The following is a 17230-nucleotide window of genomic DNA, read 5'->3' on the forward strand; positions in this document are numbered from 1 at the left end:
AATATACTAATATAAATATACATATTGTTACATAGTTCAATTAGCAGAAACCTAAAATATTTGTGTTATGTATGATTCAAAGTCTCAAGAATCCCAAAAATGAAAAAACAGTATGTAGGACTCAATAAAATGCACAGACAAGAAGTAAGTACAATGGTTGATTTTAACAAGTAGTTTTAAACCCAGTTTTAGGGAGGTTTTATATTGTATTTGCAGGGATCCTTGTGGCAGGAAGGAATGATGAACCTGATTCCATGTTCTCAGAAGGCCAATTTATTATTTCATAATACTATATTATATTAAAGAACACTGTACTATACTAAGCCAAAGAACAAAGAAAGGATACTCACTGAATGCTAAAAAGATAATAATGGAAACTCGTGACTCTTTCCAGAGTCCTGACACAGCTTGGCACTGAATGGCCAATGAGTCAAAACAATTCACAGCAGAATCCAATGAAACAATCACCTGTGGATAAACAATCTCCAAACACATTCCACACATGAGCAGAACACAGGAGAAACAAATGAGGTAAGAATTGTTTTCCTTTTTCTCTGAGGCTTCTCAGCTTCCCAGGAGACAAATCCTGGGCAAAGGGATTTTTCAGAAAACATGAATGCCACAGTTTTACACCAAAGTCTCACCTTAACCAGGTAAACCTTACAAGTTCCAACAAAGTCAAAGGTGAGGCCATCGAAGGTCCGGTAGTGCCGGTCCCCGTATGCCGTGCACATCGACGGGCAAGGCTGGAAGGTGCACTGGAACGATCCATGCTGGCAAATGCTGAAAAATGCACGACCAATTATGGGACTATCAGCTGCAAACCCAGACAAATTACTACAGCTATTGCACTGAGAAGCAAAGAAACAAAAGCTGTGCAAGTGTGAGGAGCATGGACAAAAGCATTTTGAATTGTTGGCTAGAAGCAGGACACATCAATTAATTCTCTCGAGGGAAAAAAGTGCATATTGAACTCATAACAGTCTAAGTTTCTTCTTCCATGAGAATTTAAAGGCTCCAGAATATATAGGCACCACAACAGGTCTCAAAAACCGCAAAAAATACAACCAAAAAAACCAACAAAACAAAAAGCCCTATGCAACGTGATACAATTCATTCTCCAGTGCACACCAATAACATGCCACAAGGAGAAAGCCTTCTTTTTCAGCTTCTCACCAAGCATTTTTTTCTGTACAAGCTGAATCTGAAACAGCATGTCCTGTTACTATAATCTCCATGCATTCTGTCCTTGAATAAAAATTTCATAGAATTACCAAGGAAATGGTACAGTAGCATTATTTTGGTGCTTAGGTTCCTTAAAAGAACCATGTTGTTGGATTTACTCTTTTTCCAGATGTCATCACCATCAAACACCAGCCTAAGAGTTTAGGAGCTTCTAGAGCAGTTCAAGTTATGTCTATGGCCACCTTAAACACCAAAGGGTTTTCACCACAACATCTACAGAATGACTGTTCAGACCTTGATGAACTGCAACAAAAGAGAAGAAGTGGATTCTTTTTGCATAATAGGAGGCTTTGAAGCATTGGATATTATGCCTCTTTCTGAATTACCCTCTTACAATCGAAATAACATTTTCAGAAATTATATAGGTTTTACAAGCAATGGATAGAATTTCATTTCCTGCATCCATGAGCAATCATTAAACATCTCATTTCTAGGTTCCCAAATGACCCAGACACTTAAATTTTCCTTGATGAACACAGCAAAGCTGGTGCCTTGGCACAGCTTTAGTATAGGTATCTTTATAAATGTAGGTTAAACTAAATACAGCATGTGATATCATTTTGGTACATGCCTAAGTTTAGGTTTAAGAAAACTATTTTTAATTTCCTTGTTAAATGAATGCTGAATATTTTACCGCTAAAGTCTTAATGTGACTTACAGAAATACTGGATAAATCTCTAACATCTGACATCTCATATACTGAAGCAGCAGGAAGTATGAAGCTTTCTCTCAGTATAAATTTTTGTCAATGTAACTTCTTTGTATTTCTATCACAGTATTTCTATGCCAGTACACCACTTTTTTCAGAAGGGCAGCAAATATCTAGAGCATCTAGGCAGCTCTAGCTACTGGTAGCATCAGGTTTCCTCCTGTTCCCTTAGCAATTAACTTGCACCTACATGGAGCTACTGTCCAGGTTTTCCAAGACTCTGCTTATCCCACCACTGATTTGGTCCACTGCTTGCATTTTGCTTCACTACATGTATCAATACACTGAGCAGATGGCTAAAATTAGTTTCAAATACAACATGTGAAAAGTGTTTGCTGCAGCAAAGCACAAGGAAATACCAGGAGGACTTGCTAACTGCAGACACCTCAGAGCAGCACCAAAGGAAGGAACCCCATCAACCTGATGGAGAGAGAGGCAAACAGAAGAAATTTGTTTGAACTGGAAGACTAAGTGCTGCTTCTCATGTTCTCCTGAGACATTAGGTTTGCATTTCACTCTTGGCCTATTTAAATCCTTCTCCATATGCTGATCTCTTAAGGGCCTGTGCAGAAACATGGCTTAGTGTGTGAAACCTAGGGAGATCCTTTTCTTTTTTTTCAGGAACATATTTATAGTCAGAAGGAAGGGATTAAGAGGTACACAATGTCTTTGAAGTCCTCTACACCAGGCACGTTTCATACTAAATGAACTAACATTTAGTTATCAGAATCTAGAGAGACCTAGTTAAAAAAGCTGAGCTATCATAATCTTCTAAACTTCAAATAGTTTTTTATGCAGCATATTTCCAATAAGTATTTGTTAAAGAATACAGAAGACCCAATTCAGCAGCCCACAGAGAGTGACCAGGAGTTGCTCAATGGTCTCAGCATGATGACAGCAGACCAGCACATCTACTTGCACAAGCCCATCTTACCTGGCACAGCACCCCATCAAAACGTTGCTCTGATAGCCTCAGCATTAGAATATTTTGTGTTTTAATGTTGCCACATGCTAAATATTTCAGGTACTTGTACTGAGAACAAAACTTGGGAAACCTAGAGCCACAGGTCAGTCAGACCCCAGAGCTTGGTTTGAAAGTTCCTGTCAGTTCACAGGTTGTTTTGCCAACTTATGAAGTTCTTTTTATCGTGTCACTGTTCAATAGATAAATCATATCAACATTTATGTTGCTAACACTACACCAAGTATGACTAAGATGATATTTAGTATCAACACAAACAATTCAATGCACCCCACGGTATGATGACTTCTATGAGTGCCTAAGTGTGTTTGTTTGCACAGAAGCACTCTCATGCTTTGCACCTTTCCCTCAACACATCACATACACCCCTGCATATCCACTCAGCAGACTCAGATTTCATATGCTTTGCATCATGCAGAGCTTGTTGCAGGCTCTCCTTTATTTGTGAACAACTGCCAAAAAGCCATTATCACTTAAGACTTAAGTCTCTGCTTCTGGACATGGAAGACTACAAAAGCCATGACAACATTATGGGTTTGTCATGAAATAATGAGCCTGGCCTCAGGGGGGGAAAAAAAAAAAAAAATAGAAGGCTAAATATCCAGTGTCTTTCTGCCTGCATTGCTGCTGCCTTTGGTGAAGTCTCATACAGATTAGATGGGATAAAGTGTCTCTGATGCAAGCAATCCCACACCAGGTCCAAATGGAGAGGCCTTTGGAAACAAGGGGGTGAACAACCCGGGTCGCTTTACCTGCCTGCCCAGTGGAGATGCCTTGTAAGTCGCTTCACCAGTCGACCAAAGGGCTACAAATCTCTTCTAGAGCAGCTACTGAGGACCTGACGAGAGGCAGAGGAAGGCAGTCAGCACAAGGCTGGAGGGGGCACGACATCCAGACAAGGCAGAGCCTGGTGCTGATGGGATGAGCCTTCCCTGGGCTGGGCTACCCTGAGCTGTGCTGGCCAGGAGCAGCAGCTCACCAGCGGACACAGTTAAATGCTCCTGGTGAGCTACAAGGAGGGCACAAAAAGAGGGAACTGCTCTGCTGGGCACCTGGAGACTACACCTCTGCCACAGCATCATGGTGCTCGGCAGTACAGCTGGTTTTTCTGAGGCTCTGGTAAGACAAACAGCCCTGCTTGGTGCCAGCCTGCAACATTCAGCCTTGGCCAGAGAGCAAAACAGGCAGAGACTGCCATGAAACGAGCTTGTTTCAGGATCAGGTAGGTGGGGTGTATTTTCACACTCCTGTGGAGCTTATTAAAGTGGCAGTAAAACACATCCTATTGAGAGTGCTGGAGGAAACCTGGCAGGGTATGTGCTGCATTTACAACACTGGAGAGCAAAAGGAAAAAGGGAATCTGTGTCTGCGTGTGTTTAAAGGATCCTATCAACACTTTCCTATTGGAATTCTCCCTTTGAACGCGGATTGATTCATCAGCTACCCACACACACAAAATCAGTGACCAATTTGTCAGTTTCTTTGCTCAGTACGTGACATTGCTCAGTACTCCCCTTAGTTTAACATAGTAGTGGATACAGATTTAAGGACACAGGTCTAAGTTCTGGTCTCTAGACTGCTCAGATTCAGTGCTAAATGTGAAAATGAGTAAGTAAAATGCTTTCAAAAATGTCACTCAGGTGTAATATTTAAGGGGTTTTACCTGTACTTTAGGAATACTAGCCATGACCTTGAAAATAATTTAAAATAACAAAAATTCTAAATCAAGACTTTTTAAAACTAAAAAAAATCCCAAATCGTCATTATTTTGTTATGTAAAGTACTTTGAAACAACAAAACCTGAAACAATTTTAACAGCTCTTTGAAGATATGTAAATACAAAGTAGATGATTTAGACAATCTGCTGTGAAATTTATGATTAAAAGTCATGAAGGAAAAATAATCAACCTACAAATACACAACTTAAATGAACTCATCACTTAAATAGATCTCCACTTACCATGTATGACAGGAAGAAATTACTTTGTCACCTGGAAAATATTCCTTTCCTTTCCATGAGCATGGACATTCATCTGCATCCAAGCACATATCCCCATGTTTCACAAGACTAGCAAATAAAAAGAACAAAAAACACTCATCCAGCAGCAAAGATCCAGAGATTCAAATAATATTTAAAGTCTTCTGAAACTGAAAAGGCACCATTTTGTTAATAATTGTGTATGAGCAATTTGGTATCTTCCTTTCACAGGTACCTGAATATTTTATCTTTATTAAGTGCCAGCACTTCAGGTACTAACCTTTTAATCACTAACCTCTAAGACTAACTCATGAATATACAAATTTTAAGGTTGGGGAACTAAGAATTTCTAGAAATTCTCTAAATTTCACCAAATTTCTTGTAACTCTGCCAATTAAACCGCATTTGACTCAAGCCAAGGGATAATCCATGAGATGTGGAAGCCATCACAACCCTTTCTTCTAGTGGTATGTATTCTTACTCTCCAAAATTAATGGCATATTTAGTCTAAGGATTTTTAAATGAGGATTTCTTCTTGTCCTGTTCTTTCCCTTCACTGATTGAAAGAGTTTTATTTTACTGTAGTTTTTCCATAGCTGTAGTTTCGCCTCTTGCTCCATAAATCATTTACTCAATATCAAAAGAGCTATCCTGGCTACATGAAATTATTGTATTAATTAATATTTATTTCTGCACCTTTATGCAAGCAATTACAAATATGCTCCATTTTAGTGGCAGAAGTATCCTCACAGTCTTCAAGGGATATTTGCATTATACCATAGCTAACCATATGCATGGCTGTTTACAGTTCAAGACTAATGCTGTGAATTTGTGTTTATACAGAACTCCTAGACAAGCAGATAAAAATGGAAAACTATTAAAGAAAAAAGAAAATGAAAAAGATTGCTGTTATAGAGAAAGAACAGAGGAATTCTTGCCCAGAAAGACCAAATAGAGAAACCAATCCTAATTTTAAAGTAAAATGTTTGTGGTTTTTTGATAATATTCAGAAAATCTGAAATTAGCTAGAGAGACAAAGAGAAATCTCAAGCAGATTCTACAAATAAAGGTCATGAAATACACCAGAAGCCTTGATTTATTTTATTAATTAAGGTATAATTTCACTGAGCCCAGGAAAGTTGCATTTCATCCAAAATGCAATCCATTTTATTACAAAAATCACAATGCTATTGGATAAGCAAAGCAATACCAATATGGGACCTGAGGGTCCCATAACAGAGAGAACAGCTGTGATGACAAATCCATCTCTCAAATGAAAGCTGTGAAACTTGAACTCTTGACAAGCTGCAGCAGTGTCCTTCACTCCAACTGCTGCAGCTCCCAGTTGTTTTGATCCTGCCCCATTCCCTACAACACAAGAATCCAGAGCAGCTAATACACCAGTTCCATAGTGGAAGGAATCCTTACAGGCACCATGCAGTCGAGGACTATTCTTGTTTCTAATGTTTGAAATGTATTTGTATTGAGAAATAAAACAGTCTCTTGAAATGGTACTTTTGGGCAGATAATTTATTTTTTTCTTCAAGGTAAGTTTGCTTAGAGTTCCAGTACCTCTCTGCAGTAATACAAATTTTGTACAGGTTTTTCTGTGTTCCTAACAGATTTATTGCTCCTGGTGTTTAGCACTGTCATTTGGGCAAGATATGGCACCATGGACAAGATGCGATAAGTGTGAGGTACATCCATATAAACAGAGTAACAATGTTTTGTTTCCCTGCTATCCAAAATGAAATATTTCATCCCTGAATTTATCACAGGATATTTTATTAGCTCATATTAATGAGCTGGTAATTTGTATTTTACAAATTACATTGTAGAATTGTGTAATTTGTATTTGACTTAGACTCTTCTTCAGTGTGTTATGTATCAGACAGAAATTTGTATCCCTGTAAAGCTTATGAATGGGAATATGCAGAACACCATAAAGCCTCCTCCCCCATTAAACTGAAAAACTGTTATTTTCCTCCAGGGTAGGTGAAATGTTCTTTGTAATCCATACTTATTTCAAGCATTGTGTCACTTGGAGACAATCAACTGTGAGACTGAAATTCCCACTGGTTTAAAGCTGCTCAGAACTGAACAGGGCACATTCAGACACACAGAGATCACACTGACAAGGTAACACTAAATGCAGAGTTTTTTCCTCGTGTTATTACACTGGATTAAAAAAAAAAAGTGATAACAGCTTTCTCTCTTGCAAAGCCAAGCAAATGGATAGATTTCAATGATCTAAGAATTCATCACAAATACCCTACAGAGAGGCCTTGCACAGCTCCTCTTTGAAGTACCAGACATTTTTCTTGATGCTTATACTCACTGTCCAGCCTACAATGAACTGCAAAGACACAAGGATGACGATCCCACTTCACCCTGCTGATCATTCACTTTCTTTATTATCTCATTATTATCTAGAGCTGTCTGCATTCACACACACAGAAATATGTAAATAATCTTGGTAAAGGCACCATTAGAAGTAACATCACCTGTGACTCATCAAACACTTCTTTACTTCTGCAAAGATCCCAAATCTGGACCAAAACAATTAAAAAAAAAAAAAAATCACTCTCCCAGCTTCCAGCAGAGTGGTTTTCAACAGTCTGTGTCTGGCACAAGCTCCTTCCCCTCTCTCCTGCAACAGCCCATTCTCAACTGATCCATGCAGCCACAAGTACTTTTGCTGCAACATTAAATTTTCCCTCTGAAGATTTCACAAATCGTCCTACAAAGGTCTGTAATAGAGGGAAGCAAAAAATAAACAAAATAGGCAGCAGGGAGCATTTGACTTGCCTAACCAGTAAACAAGGTAAATTTTGAGAGAAAATCCAACATTACTAACATTACTGTAGTACCTAATGCCTTTATTAAGGTTCATTCACTGTCTAGACAAGGAGAGTTAATACATTCTGGCTGTTTTCTTTTTCATTTGGGGAGCTTCTTAAAAGTCTCTTCCACTTTTCCCTGGTTTATTATACCAAAATATTATGTCATTTTGTAGAATGTTTGGAAGGTTTTCATTATTCTCACTGTACCTTTCCATCTTTCTATATTAACACATGATTTTGATGCCTTAAGTGAGATAGTTTCTTTAGCAGCTTCACCCTGGATTGGAAACCTTCCTGCAGTCAGCTCATCCACCAGCACCAGAATTTCAGTTCAAAAGACTTCAGAGTTACTTTCTAAGTGACAGAGTTGAATCTTCCTTTTAAAAAGAAGTCAGAAAGAAGAAGGTCTTATGAAAAGTGCTCCATGACCTAAATGATACAGGTGAAGTTTTACTGTCCATTAATACAAGTACAGGGAAAAAAAAATTTAGAGATTTATTTGCAGCTGGTATAAACTAGAAAGTAGGAAATCAATAGGGTTTGTAAGTACTGCAAGAGGAAATAAGGAACTCAAAAATATATCAAGGAAATTTGCAAGTCCGCAAAGCAGAAAAGGATAGAAAAGAACTGGATTGTCTTGCAAGGGCACTGCAACAGATGTTTTCTTTGGGAATGAGTTCCTGCACCTTTAGCATGCTGTGTCTATTGCCATCAGAAGTAGAAACCAGCAGAAAATCTGGTGTGGATAAATACTGGTTCCTGGAATACTGAAGCAGTCTTTGTAAGGGACTTGTATTTTCCTGAGGAAATTGTCAAGTGCACAGCCATGATGGTATCCCCAGAGGATTAATCCTTATTTGCCTGGAAAACATTAAATCTCAACAGACCTCTCCAAAGCCCTGCCTAAACATAAAGATTTAAAATACTTAGCCTGATAGCAGCAGCAGGGCCATCCAGAAGAGTGAGGTTTCAACAGAAAACAGGTCTTATTTTCATACTGATAATAATAGTAAAATCTGAATCTAAACTAATGAGCATTAGGTCTTCTGAAAAATTATATTAAACACACACCAAGAGAACAGGATTTTTATTTAATCTAAGGAGGCTTATTTTAAGACACAACATGGTCAATGTAATTATATTAATAAAGAGTAGTTTTCTAAAAATATTTGAAACTCATCTGTATTCTTCCCATCACAATTCTACATTAATAGAGTTGTTTGTCCATGGGCACATTTATAAGATGACAACATTAATTGTTTTCTTTATGAAAATTAGAAAGTTATGGGTTTACTTTTTTTTTAATAAAACCTCCCAAGAACGTGTTTCAGCTTTTTATGTGTCACATAATACATACCACAGAAAAATACAGTGATAATTGAGAAAGTTTTAGAAGGAAAATCTGGTGTTATATTCCTTAGTTACAAAACTTCATTACAATTACAGGATATTACAGCTTTGAATTTACTAACTCTTCATCTATTTTATTGGAACAATAAGTGATGAAAAAAAGAGAAAGCCATGGAAATTCTAATTATGCTAAATTTCCTCAAATTCAGTAAAGTCAAGTTTTTAGCACAAAACATGTTCTTCTGTGTCAAAAACTGTCTCCAGAGTGTGGGGGTCAGAGAAAGGGCTGGTTTTGTTTTTCCTAAATGTACATAAGAAAAGATTTGTCAGGCATTTTGCTTAAAAAGGTGGCCCACATAGTTGTAAACAATTAAACATACAGTGCAAGGAAAAAAGAAAACTTCAACACGGGTGCATTGTGTTCTTGAGATTTAAACACTTGCAGAAATAAATAAACATACTTGGAATTATGGAGCACACTATGTTCTTAGTTATTCTAAAGTGGTGTTGCTTTCTTTAAGATCAGTCTGTTGACCCTCAATAAAACATTAAGTTGGGTATTGGATGCTGCTGAACAGTGAGAAATTAAGTGACCTGTATGTACAGACAATCCCTGCTAGCAGCCAGCTGAGCATTAAGTTTTTAGTCTCTTGCAATACTAACATGGAGAGGAAAACAAAAGTCACTGAAACAAGGAGAAAATTACAGCCAGTTCTATAAGCATGATTAGGAAGAGAAGTTTGGCTATGATTCAGAGTTCAAAAAAAAGTTAGTCATGAAAATTTTGAAAATAAAGTTTCAAAATACTGCAAAGTTAGCAGAGACTGCTTGATAATTGTATAGTGGTTGGTTTAACATACCTTTAGAGAGGGAACAAAAACATGAAAGGGAAAAAATGATGAAGATCTAATAGAAGCAAAAACCATTACTAATTGCATTTAGGACAATATGTATTTCAAGCTATTGACATAACTCTCAGAATTTGAATCTATTATACATATTTAGAGGCTGGTGGGCCTTGGCTTTTCCAGCAAGATGAAATTACGATGAAATAGGCATGGAAATTGCTAAATATTTCAGCTAATGGATAAAGGAATGGATAACATGATCTAAAATAAATACTGATGTATGTCATTAAACAATCACTCAGTCCAAATTAAAGCAACTGTATTCAAAAATGTGACAGGGCTCTTGTTAGAATCAGAATCATCAAGGTTGGAAAACACCTCTAATCTAATTAACCCCAACCATTATAATAACCCCACAAAATTATATATATATATTGCAAATATAGCACAAATTTTGTGCTATACACCCTATGAAGTACAGATCAGCAAAATCCAGCCTATGCTGCAGTCAAAGGGTAAAAGTCTGTCAATGAGGGAAGTGGGTAAACAAAAATAATTCCTTCAGGAAAGTGACTGCTTTTCTTGACAGCAACACTAAGATCAGGCTGTAAGCAACAAGGAACAGAAAAGCTGTTTTGGAGATCATTACTGGTCTGACTGGAAACCATGGAAAACCAATGGAATAGGACAGGCACGAACCAACAGATGTCCACTTGGAGCACACATGTCACACAGCATCCAGAAATGTAGGAAGGTACTACTGTTTATTCCCCTCCTTATCCTATGCTCTGTCTTTTCTCTTTGTTTCTTCTGCAGTCTGATTAAGGGTCCTGTTTCCATGTCAAATCATGCACATTTGGTATCGTTAAGGAGGAAAAATAATTTGATTCATACAAATCCAGAAGCAGAAAATGTCATTCAAATATTGTACTTGAAAAAATATGCACTGAGAGTGTATTACTTATCTTTTTGAAATATAGAACATTTCCCTTGAAATGGTGACAGATGAAAACCAGTAAGAAAAAATATAAATAAAGTCTTAAAAATTACTTAATATGTCAGGCAAAGTAGGGTGAATCAATATTAGGAAGTGAGTTCCATGAGAATTAATGTTTGATTTCAACAGCTTCTAAAATAGACGCAAAGTATATCATCAATTTTTGTGCCATAAACACTGTAACCCATAGAATGATCTCCTATAAATTCACATATTTACTTAAGCATGGTTACTTGCATCTGATTTACTGACTGCAGAGGGAAAGGAATGAAGCACAGATGCACTGTAAGCAAAAAAAAAAAGGGATGCCATGAGTACAGAAGTATGTGAAATATTTCAGCTTTCAGATACTAGAAAAACGCACTGCAAAACAAAAATATTTCCTCCTTGAAATCTTAACACCGCTTCTATGTAAAGAGGTTCTTTCCTTTCCTTCTGTGAAAAGAGGTTCCTTTTGTCAAGTACCTTTCAGGGTATCACTGAGGAATAATCACCCCACAAAACAGATCAGAAAGGTCCTTCTGCCTCAAAAAAACTGTAGCTTCCTACATTCCCACCAACAGGTTTCTTAGTCATGATAATCACTTGACTGCACCCACTTTTAAAATTATTTTACCTAACTCAACAAATGAAACCCATTAAACCGATTTCATTTCTATTTAAATCAACTTAGCTCTCATGTAATGAATCAAGATAAACTGATGCAAGCTCTCAAGCAGGAACAAAAGCATGAACAAAGGAATGAAACTTATTATTTCAGGTAAAGAACTAATGTTAAGATCAAAGGAATTCCATGGCTGTTTTACCCTTTTAAAGCAGACAATGTCACCTCAGTTTTCTATTTCACCACGAAGAACTGATAGCCTAGAAAAGGGATTTCCAAGTTGCATAAATTTGGTGCATTTGAATCCTGCACTGCTTGAAAGGACATGAACACAGGATGAGGTACTGTATAAAGGTGATGGTATTTTATCCATTTTTCTCTTCCAAAAATTAATTTAAAATTTTTCATTACTGTGCTGTACTGGCTCTGACTCCAAGTTGCTCAATCTGCAGCATGAATCATTGTAGTGTGAATTCAGTGACTGACTTAAAACATTAGGGCTCTTCATATCCAACTTCTATCAAATGCATCTCTTACTAAAATTCCTAAGCAATTAAGAGTCATTACTTAAATAAAAAACCTGCATAGTTAATAGATGGCATAAGTCTCTTGCCTTTCCAAAAGCACACCAGAAAATCCCACACCTTTAGGATCATCTTCATTTTTCCTAAAGCAACCTCAAATAAAAACAAACCCATAAGCAATATAGGACTACTAGAGCTGAATATTTAAAAGATACCAGTTTTGACAAGTTTGTAAGTGACTTAAATTTCTACTTCATCAGTACAGACTGACATTCCTAATTCAAACCTTAGGCTTGCAACACTATTTCCTAGTTCTGCCTTAAACAGCACCAAAGACAAAATCCTGAAACACAAAAAAGCCTCTTTGCACATCCTCAAAAAAAAACCCAAACAAAACACCCCCAAACAAACCCAACAAAACAAACCCAAATAATTTTGTGTTAGTATCTCTACAGGCAATATACCATAGAAAAGAATACAGTTTGCTCAAGTTACATTAAAGACAAACCATCTTAATTTTGTGGTTTTGTCCCTAGGAAATCATAACACTTTGCCTCTTACAACCATAAAATCGTATTATCAGAGTTTTGGGATCACCAACACTTGACACTGAGTCTTCCAATGCTAAAAAAAAAGCCAAACCAATTGCTTACGTTCTAGACCTAAATTCCATCAGGAAGCAGTAGAGATCACAAGCTCAGAGGTTATGCACAGCAAAATAGCAGAGAATAAAAATTTATATAATCTGAGCTGCCAGCCATATAGTGCTGCTGAAGGTAGCCTTGAAAGATGCCAGCCTGATCCAAGAGGGTGAGTTTTAGCAATTCTGACAATATCTGACTCCAGTTAATTTCCAAGTCTACCCTAGCACTTTTCCATATGGTACCATACTATGAGTGCCACTAATTACAGGTTCAATCTCATATCAACCATTTCATATTTCATGTTTCTGAGTATTAAAGTAAAATCCCAAAATCCTGAGTAGCAATATCTTATCATGAGGTAGAACTATCTACACATCACTCAGTATGAGTACACAGACTTCAGCTGAGCTATTTCAACAGCTCAAATTATTTCAGAGTTATAACACAAAAAAACTTCAGGCTATGTGCTTAAGAAATTAGATTACATCAAGACTAGAATAACAAACACATTAGTATTTTTGTAATCCAAATTATCTCAACAATACAGTGCTTAATTCCATGTACATTATCAGCATAAATCCCCAAGACTTCAGAGATCCTTTTGAGGGAAAAAAAAGTACTGAAAATTATGCCTATGAATAAATAAATTTATCTCCCTCAGCCAAATATTGAAATAGGAGGTTATATATTTAAAAACAAATCTAGACAAACACGATTCTACTGTAACAACAGACTGAATAAAATTATTTCAATGCCATTTCTATATTCTTGGGTTTTCGACCATAATATTATGAAGTATTTAACTCCACTTGTCTTTTGGTTTAGCATTTATTATGACTTCAACAGCCAGTATTGTGGGGTAAGCCTTCACAAGTTTGATGTCCAGCCTTTGAGATCTCAAATTGTCCCAACTTTATTAATTACTCGATCACATTTGTGCACCAGAAAATGGAAATCTGTTTGTACTCACCCTGGTGGGCAGACACAGCCTGACACACAAGGGAGGTGTGCTGAGAAAGTGAGGTTTAGCAGCTGATTCTCACAAGTCCTCTCTCTGCTGAGTTCAGGATCCACTTGTGGGTTACTGCAGTTAATATAAATCTGTCCAGCTGGGCAGCTGTGTGCTGGGGGAAAATGGACCAATGCTTTAGTCTTCACAGCTGAAATTTTCCATTCTGTAAATGTGTGCAGTAAGGATTTGTAACAGAGATTATAACATCCAGCAGTACTAGTAACATTCAGTTGCCCCTCCTCATTATTTGCGGCAAAGCTAACCTTTGTTTGCCCTACTGAAGGTTTGCTGTTTATCATGCAGCTAAGTTTACCTGCATCAGCAAGCAAAAAAAGTTAGTATTTTAAAATACTGGGGAGAAAAAATGTTGCTCAGACCTAACAGTGTTTTGGCTGGTACAAAGCAGGAACATTACTTTCAAACACAGATAATTATGGATCCCCTTCCAGAAGTTAATTTGTACACACTGCACTATCTTTTAATTCAGACAAGGGGTTCCACCAAGACTGGAGGAAATTTATTCATTGGCTTTGAAGTATCTTTTCCCTCTCCCTTCACTCACCTATTATGTTGTTATCACAGCTCATTAGTCCATCCCTGCAATGGCTGCAACAGAAATACACAAAGATGTACTGAGAGACAGGAAGCACTGAAATATATTAGTATCTTCTATTTAGTAATGCAGAAAAAGTCAATAGAAAATAATTTTGTAAATGTCTGCAGTGAACATTGCAACTGTGCATAAGCATTGCCTTAACTCATTAAGAACATTAGTTAAACTCCAAACTTTTGCTTTATGCATAATGTTATTAGGAGTTAAGATGCATGAGCTGACAAAAAAAATATGTACAGGAATATGCCCCCATATTGCTCCCCAAAACACATTTTCCCTGCGGGAAACAGTTCCAAGCTGCATAAAACTCAACCTAACAGGATACTGGATGCAGGGAAGCACTGAGAAAACTAACACTGTCTGCTCCTTTCTAGTTTGAGCCAAAATAGTCCAGTACTTTTCTAAAATGGTAGCAGCTCCTATTGCAGCTCATTGTCAGGGAAAACTGTAGCAGTGCTGGCTGAGTTTCAGATCCTGGTCAGCACTAAAGAACCTGAGGCCATGAAATCCAGCACTACTTTCCCATTCTTTTGGCTAAAGCATCTCCAGGACTCCTATGGCTGGTCAGCAGATTCAGAATCAAATTCTGTATGTGCTACAGCCTCCCTGTGAGCACATTTGGAGCTGTGTATGGACCCCAAAGCCCTGCAGGAAAAGCACTCATGGACTGCACAGTATCACTCAGGCAAGAGGAAAAGGAGTACCAAAAGGAACAGAGAGGGAGGCAACTCAAAGGTAATGAAAATATTTTAAAGAACTTGTTGAAAGCAACAGAGCTGAAAAGCCATTCCACAGAGAAGAAATTCCAGTTTGAAAGTGGGAAGTTCCAAATAGGAAGCAATTGAGAGGAATAAAGGATGGGGAGAACATAAAGATCATAATTGTTTCTAATAGAAAGTGACAGATAAAAAAAGACTTCATCACATAGCATTTTTTTCCAGTTCATCCACACAAGTATTCCTACATGATTCCTAATGCATTACTTAGCACAAGGCAATTCACAGGAGCTGACAGTCTGTACCACTGCATTTGAAAGCCTTTCCACCCAACAGATCTGTATATAGCCTTATTAAAAAACACCTCAAGTAAAAATTGTGACTAGGTGGGAGACACAGATCTCCAATTCCAGCTAAAATCCTTGTAGTTATAAACTAGTAGATTTCAATTTTATTAACAAAAAAGCTGCCAGATCCCAAGCAATTCCACTGAAATCAACATGAAGAGGATTTCTGTCTACAGCAATTTTTTAAAAAACTACATCTGTGGATCATCACATGATGTGCATTCAACCATATATCCATCACATGGGTTCAGCAAAATTAGCTGAACTAGACCTCCGAGAAGGAGGATTAAACATTTACCAGGAGCAGCCCCTTCTCTTGGCTGCCAGGGCTGTTTGGCACATTTTGTAAACAAAAACACCTTGGGAGGGCAGGCAACAGTGCACCCAGCCTTTGCAGGGCCTCATATAGTGGGTTGCCTGGCACACTCCAGGGAATCTGCCCTAAGGTAAAAAAATAAGCTATCTTGATGAGTAAGATATTGATTTATAACAGTCAGTATTTATGGACTGCTGACAAGAGTGAGAAGGAGTTTGTGTGTGCTTACTGAGTGCCCCCATTGCAATAGGAGTCTGACAGCACCAATCTCTAATGTGGCCTTTGTAACAAACTGAAGAACTACACTGATCTATCACAGACAACTCCGTCTGCTCTGCTTTTAATTAAGCGCTGTAACAACTGATACAGGCAGGCAGAGCTCAGATATTATTTCTGAAAGCTTGTTATTTACAGACCTTGTAGTCCACATTACTCAACCTTCTCCAGACAGAAATAACTGTTGAAAAGTATGCAGCTGGCAGGAGCCAGGATCACCTAACAAGCTTTCTTCTTTAGTGTCAGGACTGCAAAGATGCAAATGGAAGAGCAAGAGGACAAGAACAAATGCCAAATGTAAGGAACAAGAACAGAGATACTTATTTACCATTGGCTGTAGCTGATAGTTTTTTGTGTTGTTTCTTAGTTGATAAAAGCCACATTGCTCTTTTATAATGATTCTATTCTAGTGGAAGATAGATTCTTAATAATTCTTCATAAATGGATTTAAAATCTGGTAAAGGGAAGGAGAATAGCAATGAAGATCTATGGACAGTCAGGAAATGTCTGTGCTATTCTGGAGCTCTCCACATTAGTATGGATATAAGAAATTATTGTGGCTTTTCTTTCTGTTTTGCACTTGAATATATTGCATTACAAAGCTTAAGTTCTAAAGGTCTTGTGTCAAACACAGAAAACTGATGCAGGTTTATTCTGTAGATTTCATTTAAAAATAACTAAAACAACAAAGAGAAAACCCAACAAACTAGCCAAAATTATTTGATAGAGCTCTTAAAAATGATACAATTTAGTTATGTGAAAACATAACTTAGTATCTTACCATTTTCCTAAAGAGGTCATGACATTTTCTCCAGGGGGATAGTCAATTCCTTGAAAATAACATGGGCATTCATTTCTGGAATAGAAGAAAAACATGTAACTGATTAACCCAAACTCAAAAAAGAAGACAAAATTCCCATTGATTTAATTGCTGTTCAAACTTCAGTAGCTTTGTTTGTTTTGGTGAGGGGTTTTTGGTTAGCCAATGGTTTTGCAGTTGCCCTGTTTTGGTTTGGTTTTTTTTAATGCAAGAAATTGATCTCAATACTGCCATGTAACTCAAGGACACTTCAAGCTAAATCAGTAGGAAAATGGAAGCTTATGTTTTGTATCTCTTACATGCCAAAAACCAGACAGAAAGTAGCAATTAAGAAGCACTGATGATGTTGGATGAGTGTCCATGTTATAGAAAAGCTATTTTTCATCAACACAGACATCCAAAATGC

At 37.3% G+C, this 17230-nt stretch overlaps 1 protein-coding gene across 1 annotated transcript in view; it reads right to left on the reverse strand.

Annotated features, from left to right (window-relative positions):
* OTOG (otogelin) overlaps positions 1-17230 on the reverse strand; it is a 93308-nt gene that overhangs the window by 46421 nt on the left and 29657 nt on the right. Inside the window, exons 20-24 of the mRNA XM_064425307.1 lie at positions 16786-16860; positions 14299-14342; positions 13695-13848; positions 4897-5004; positions 645-783 (exon numbers count right to left, since the gene is read on the reverse strand). Of these exons, the coding sequence (XP_064281377.1) occupies positions 645-783; positions 4897-5004; positions 13695-13848; positions 14299-14342; positions 16786-16860 (520 nt within the window). The remainder of the gene's footprint in view (positions 1-644; positions 784-4896; positions 5005-13694; positions 13849-14298; positions 14343-16785; positions 16861-17230) is intronic.

This window comes from Passer domesticus, chromosome 6, assembly GCF_036417665.1.
Source record: "Passer domesticus isolate bPasDom1 chromosome 6, bPasDom1.hap1, whole genome shotgun sequence".
Taxonomy (NCBI): domain Eukaryota; kingdom Metazoa; phylum Chordata; class Aves; order Passeriformes; family Passeridae; genus Passer; species Passer domesticus.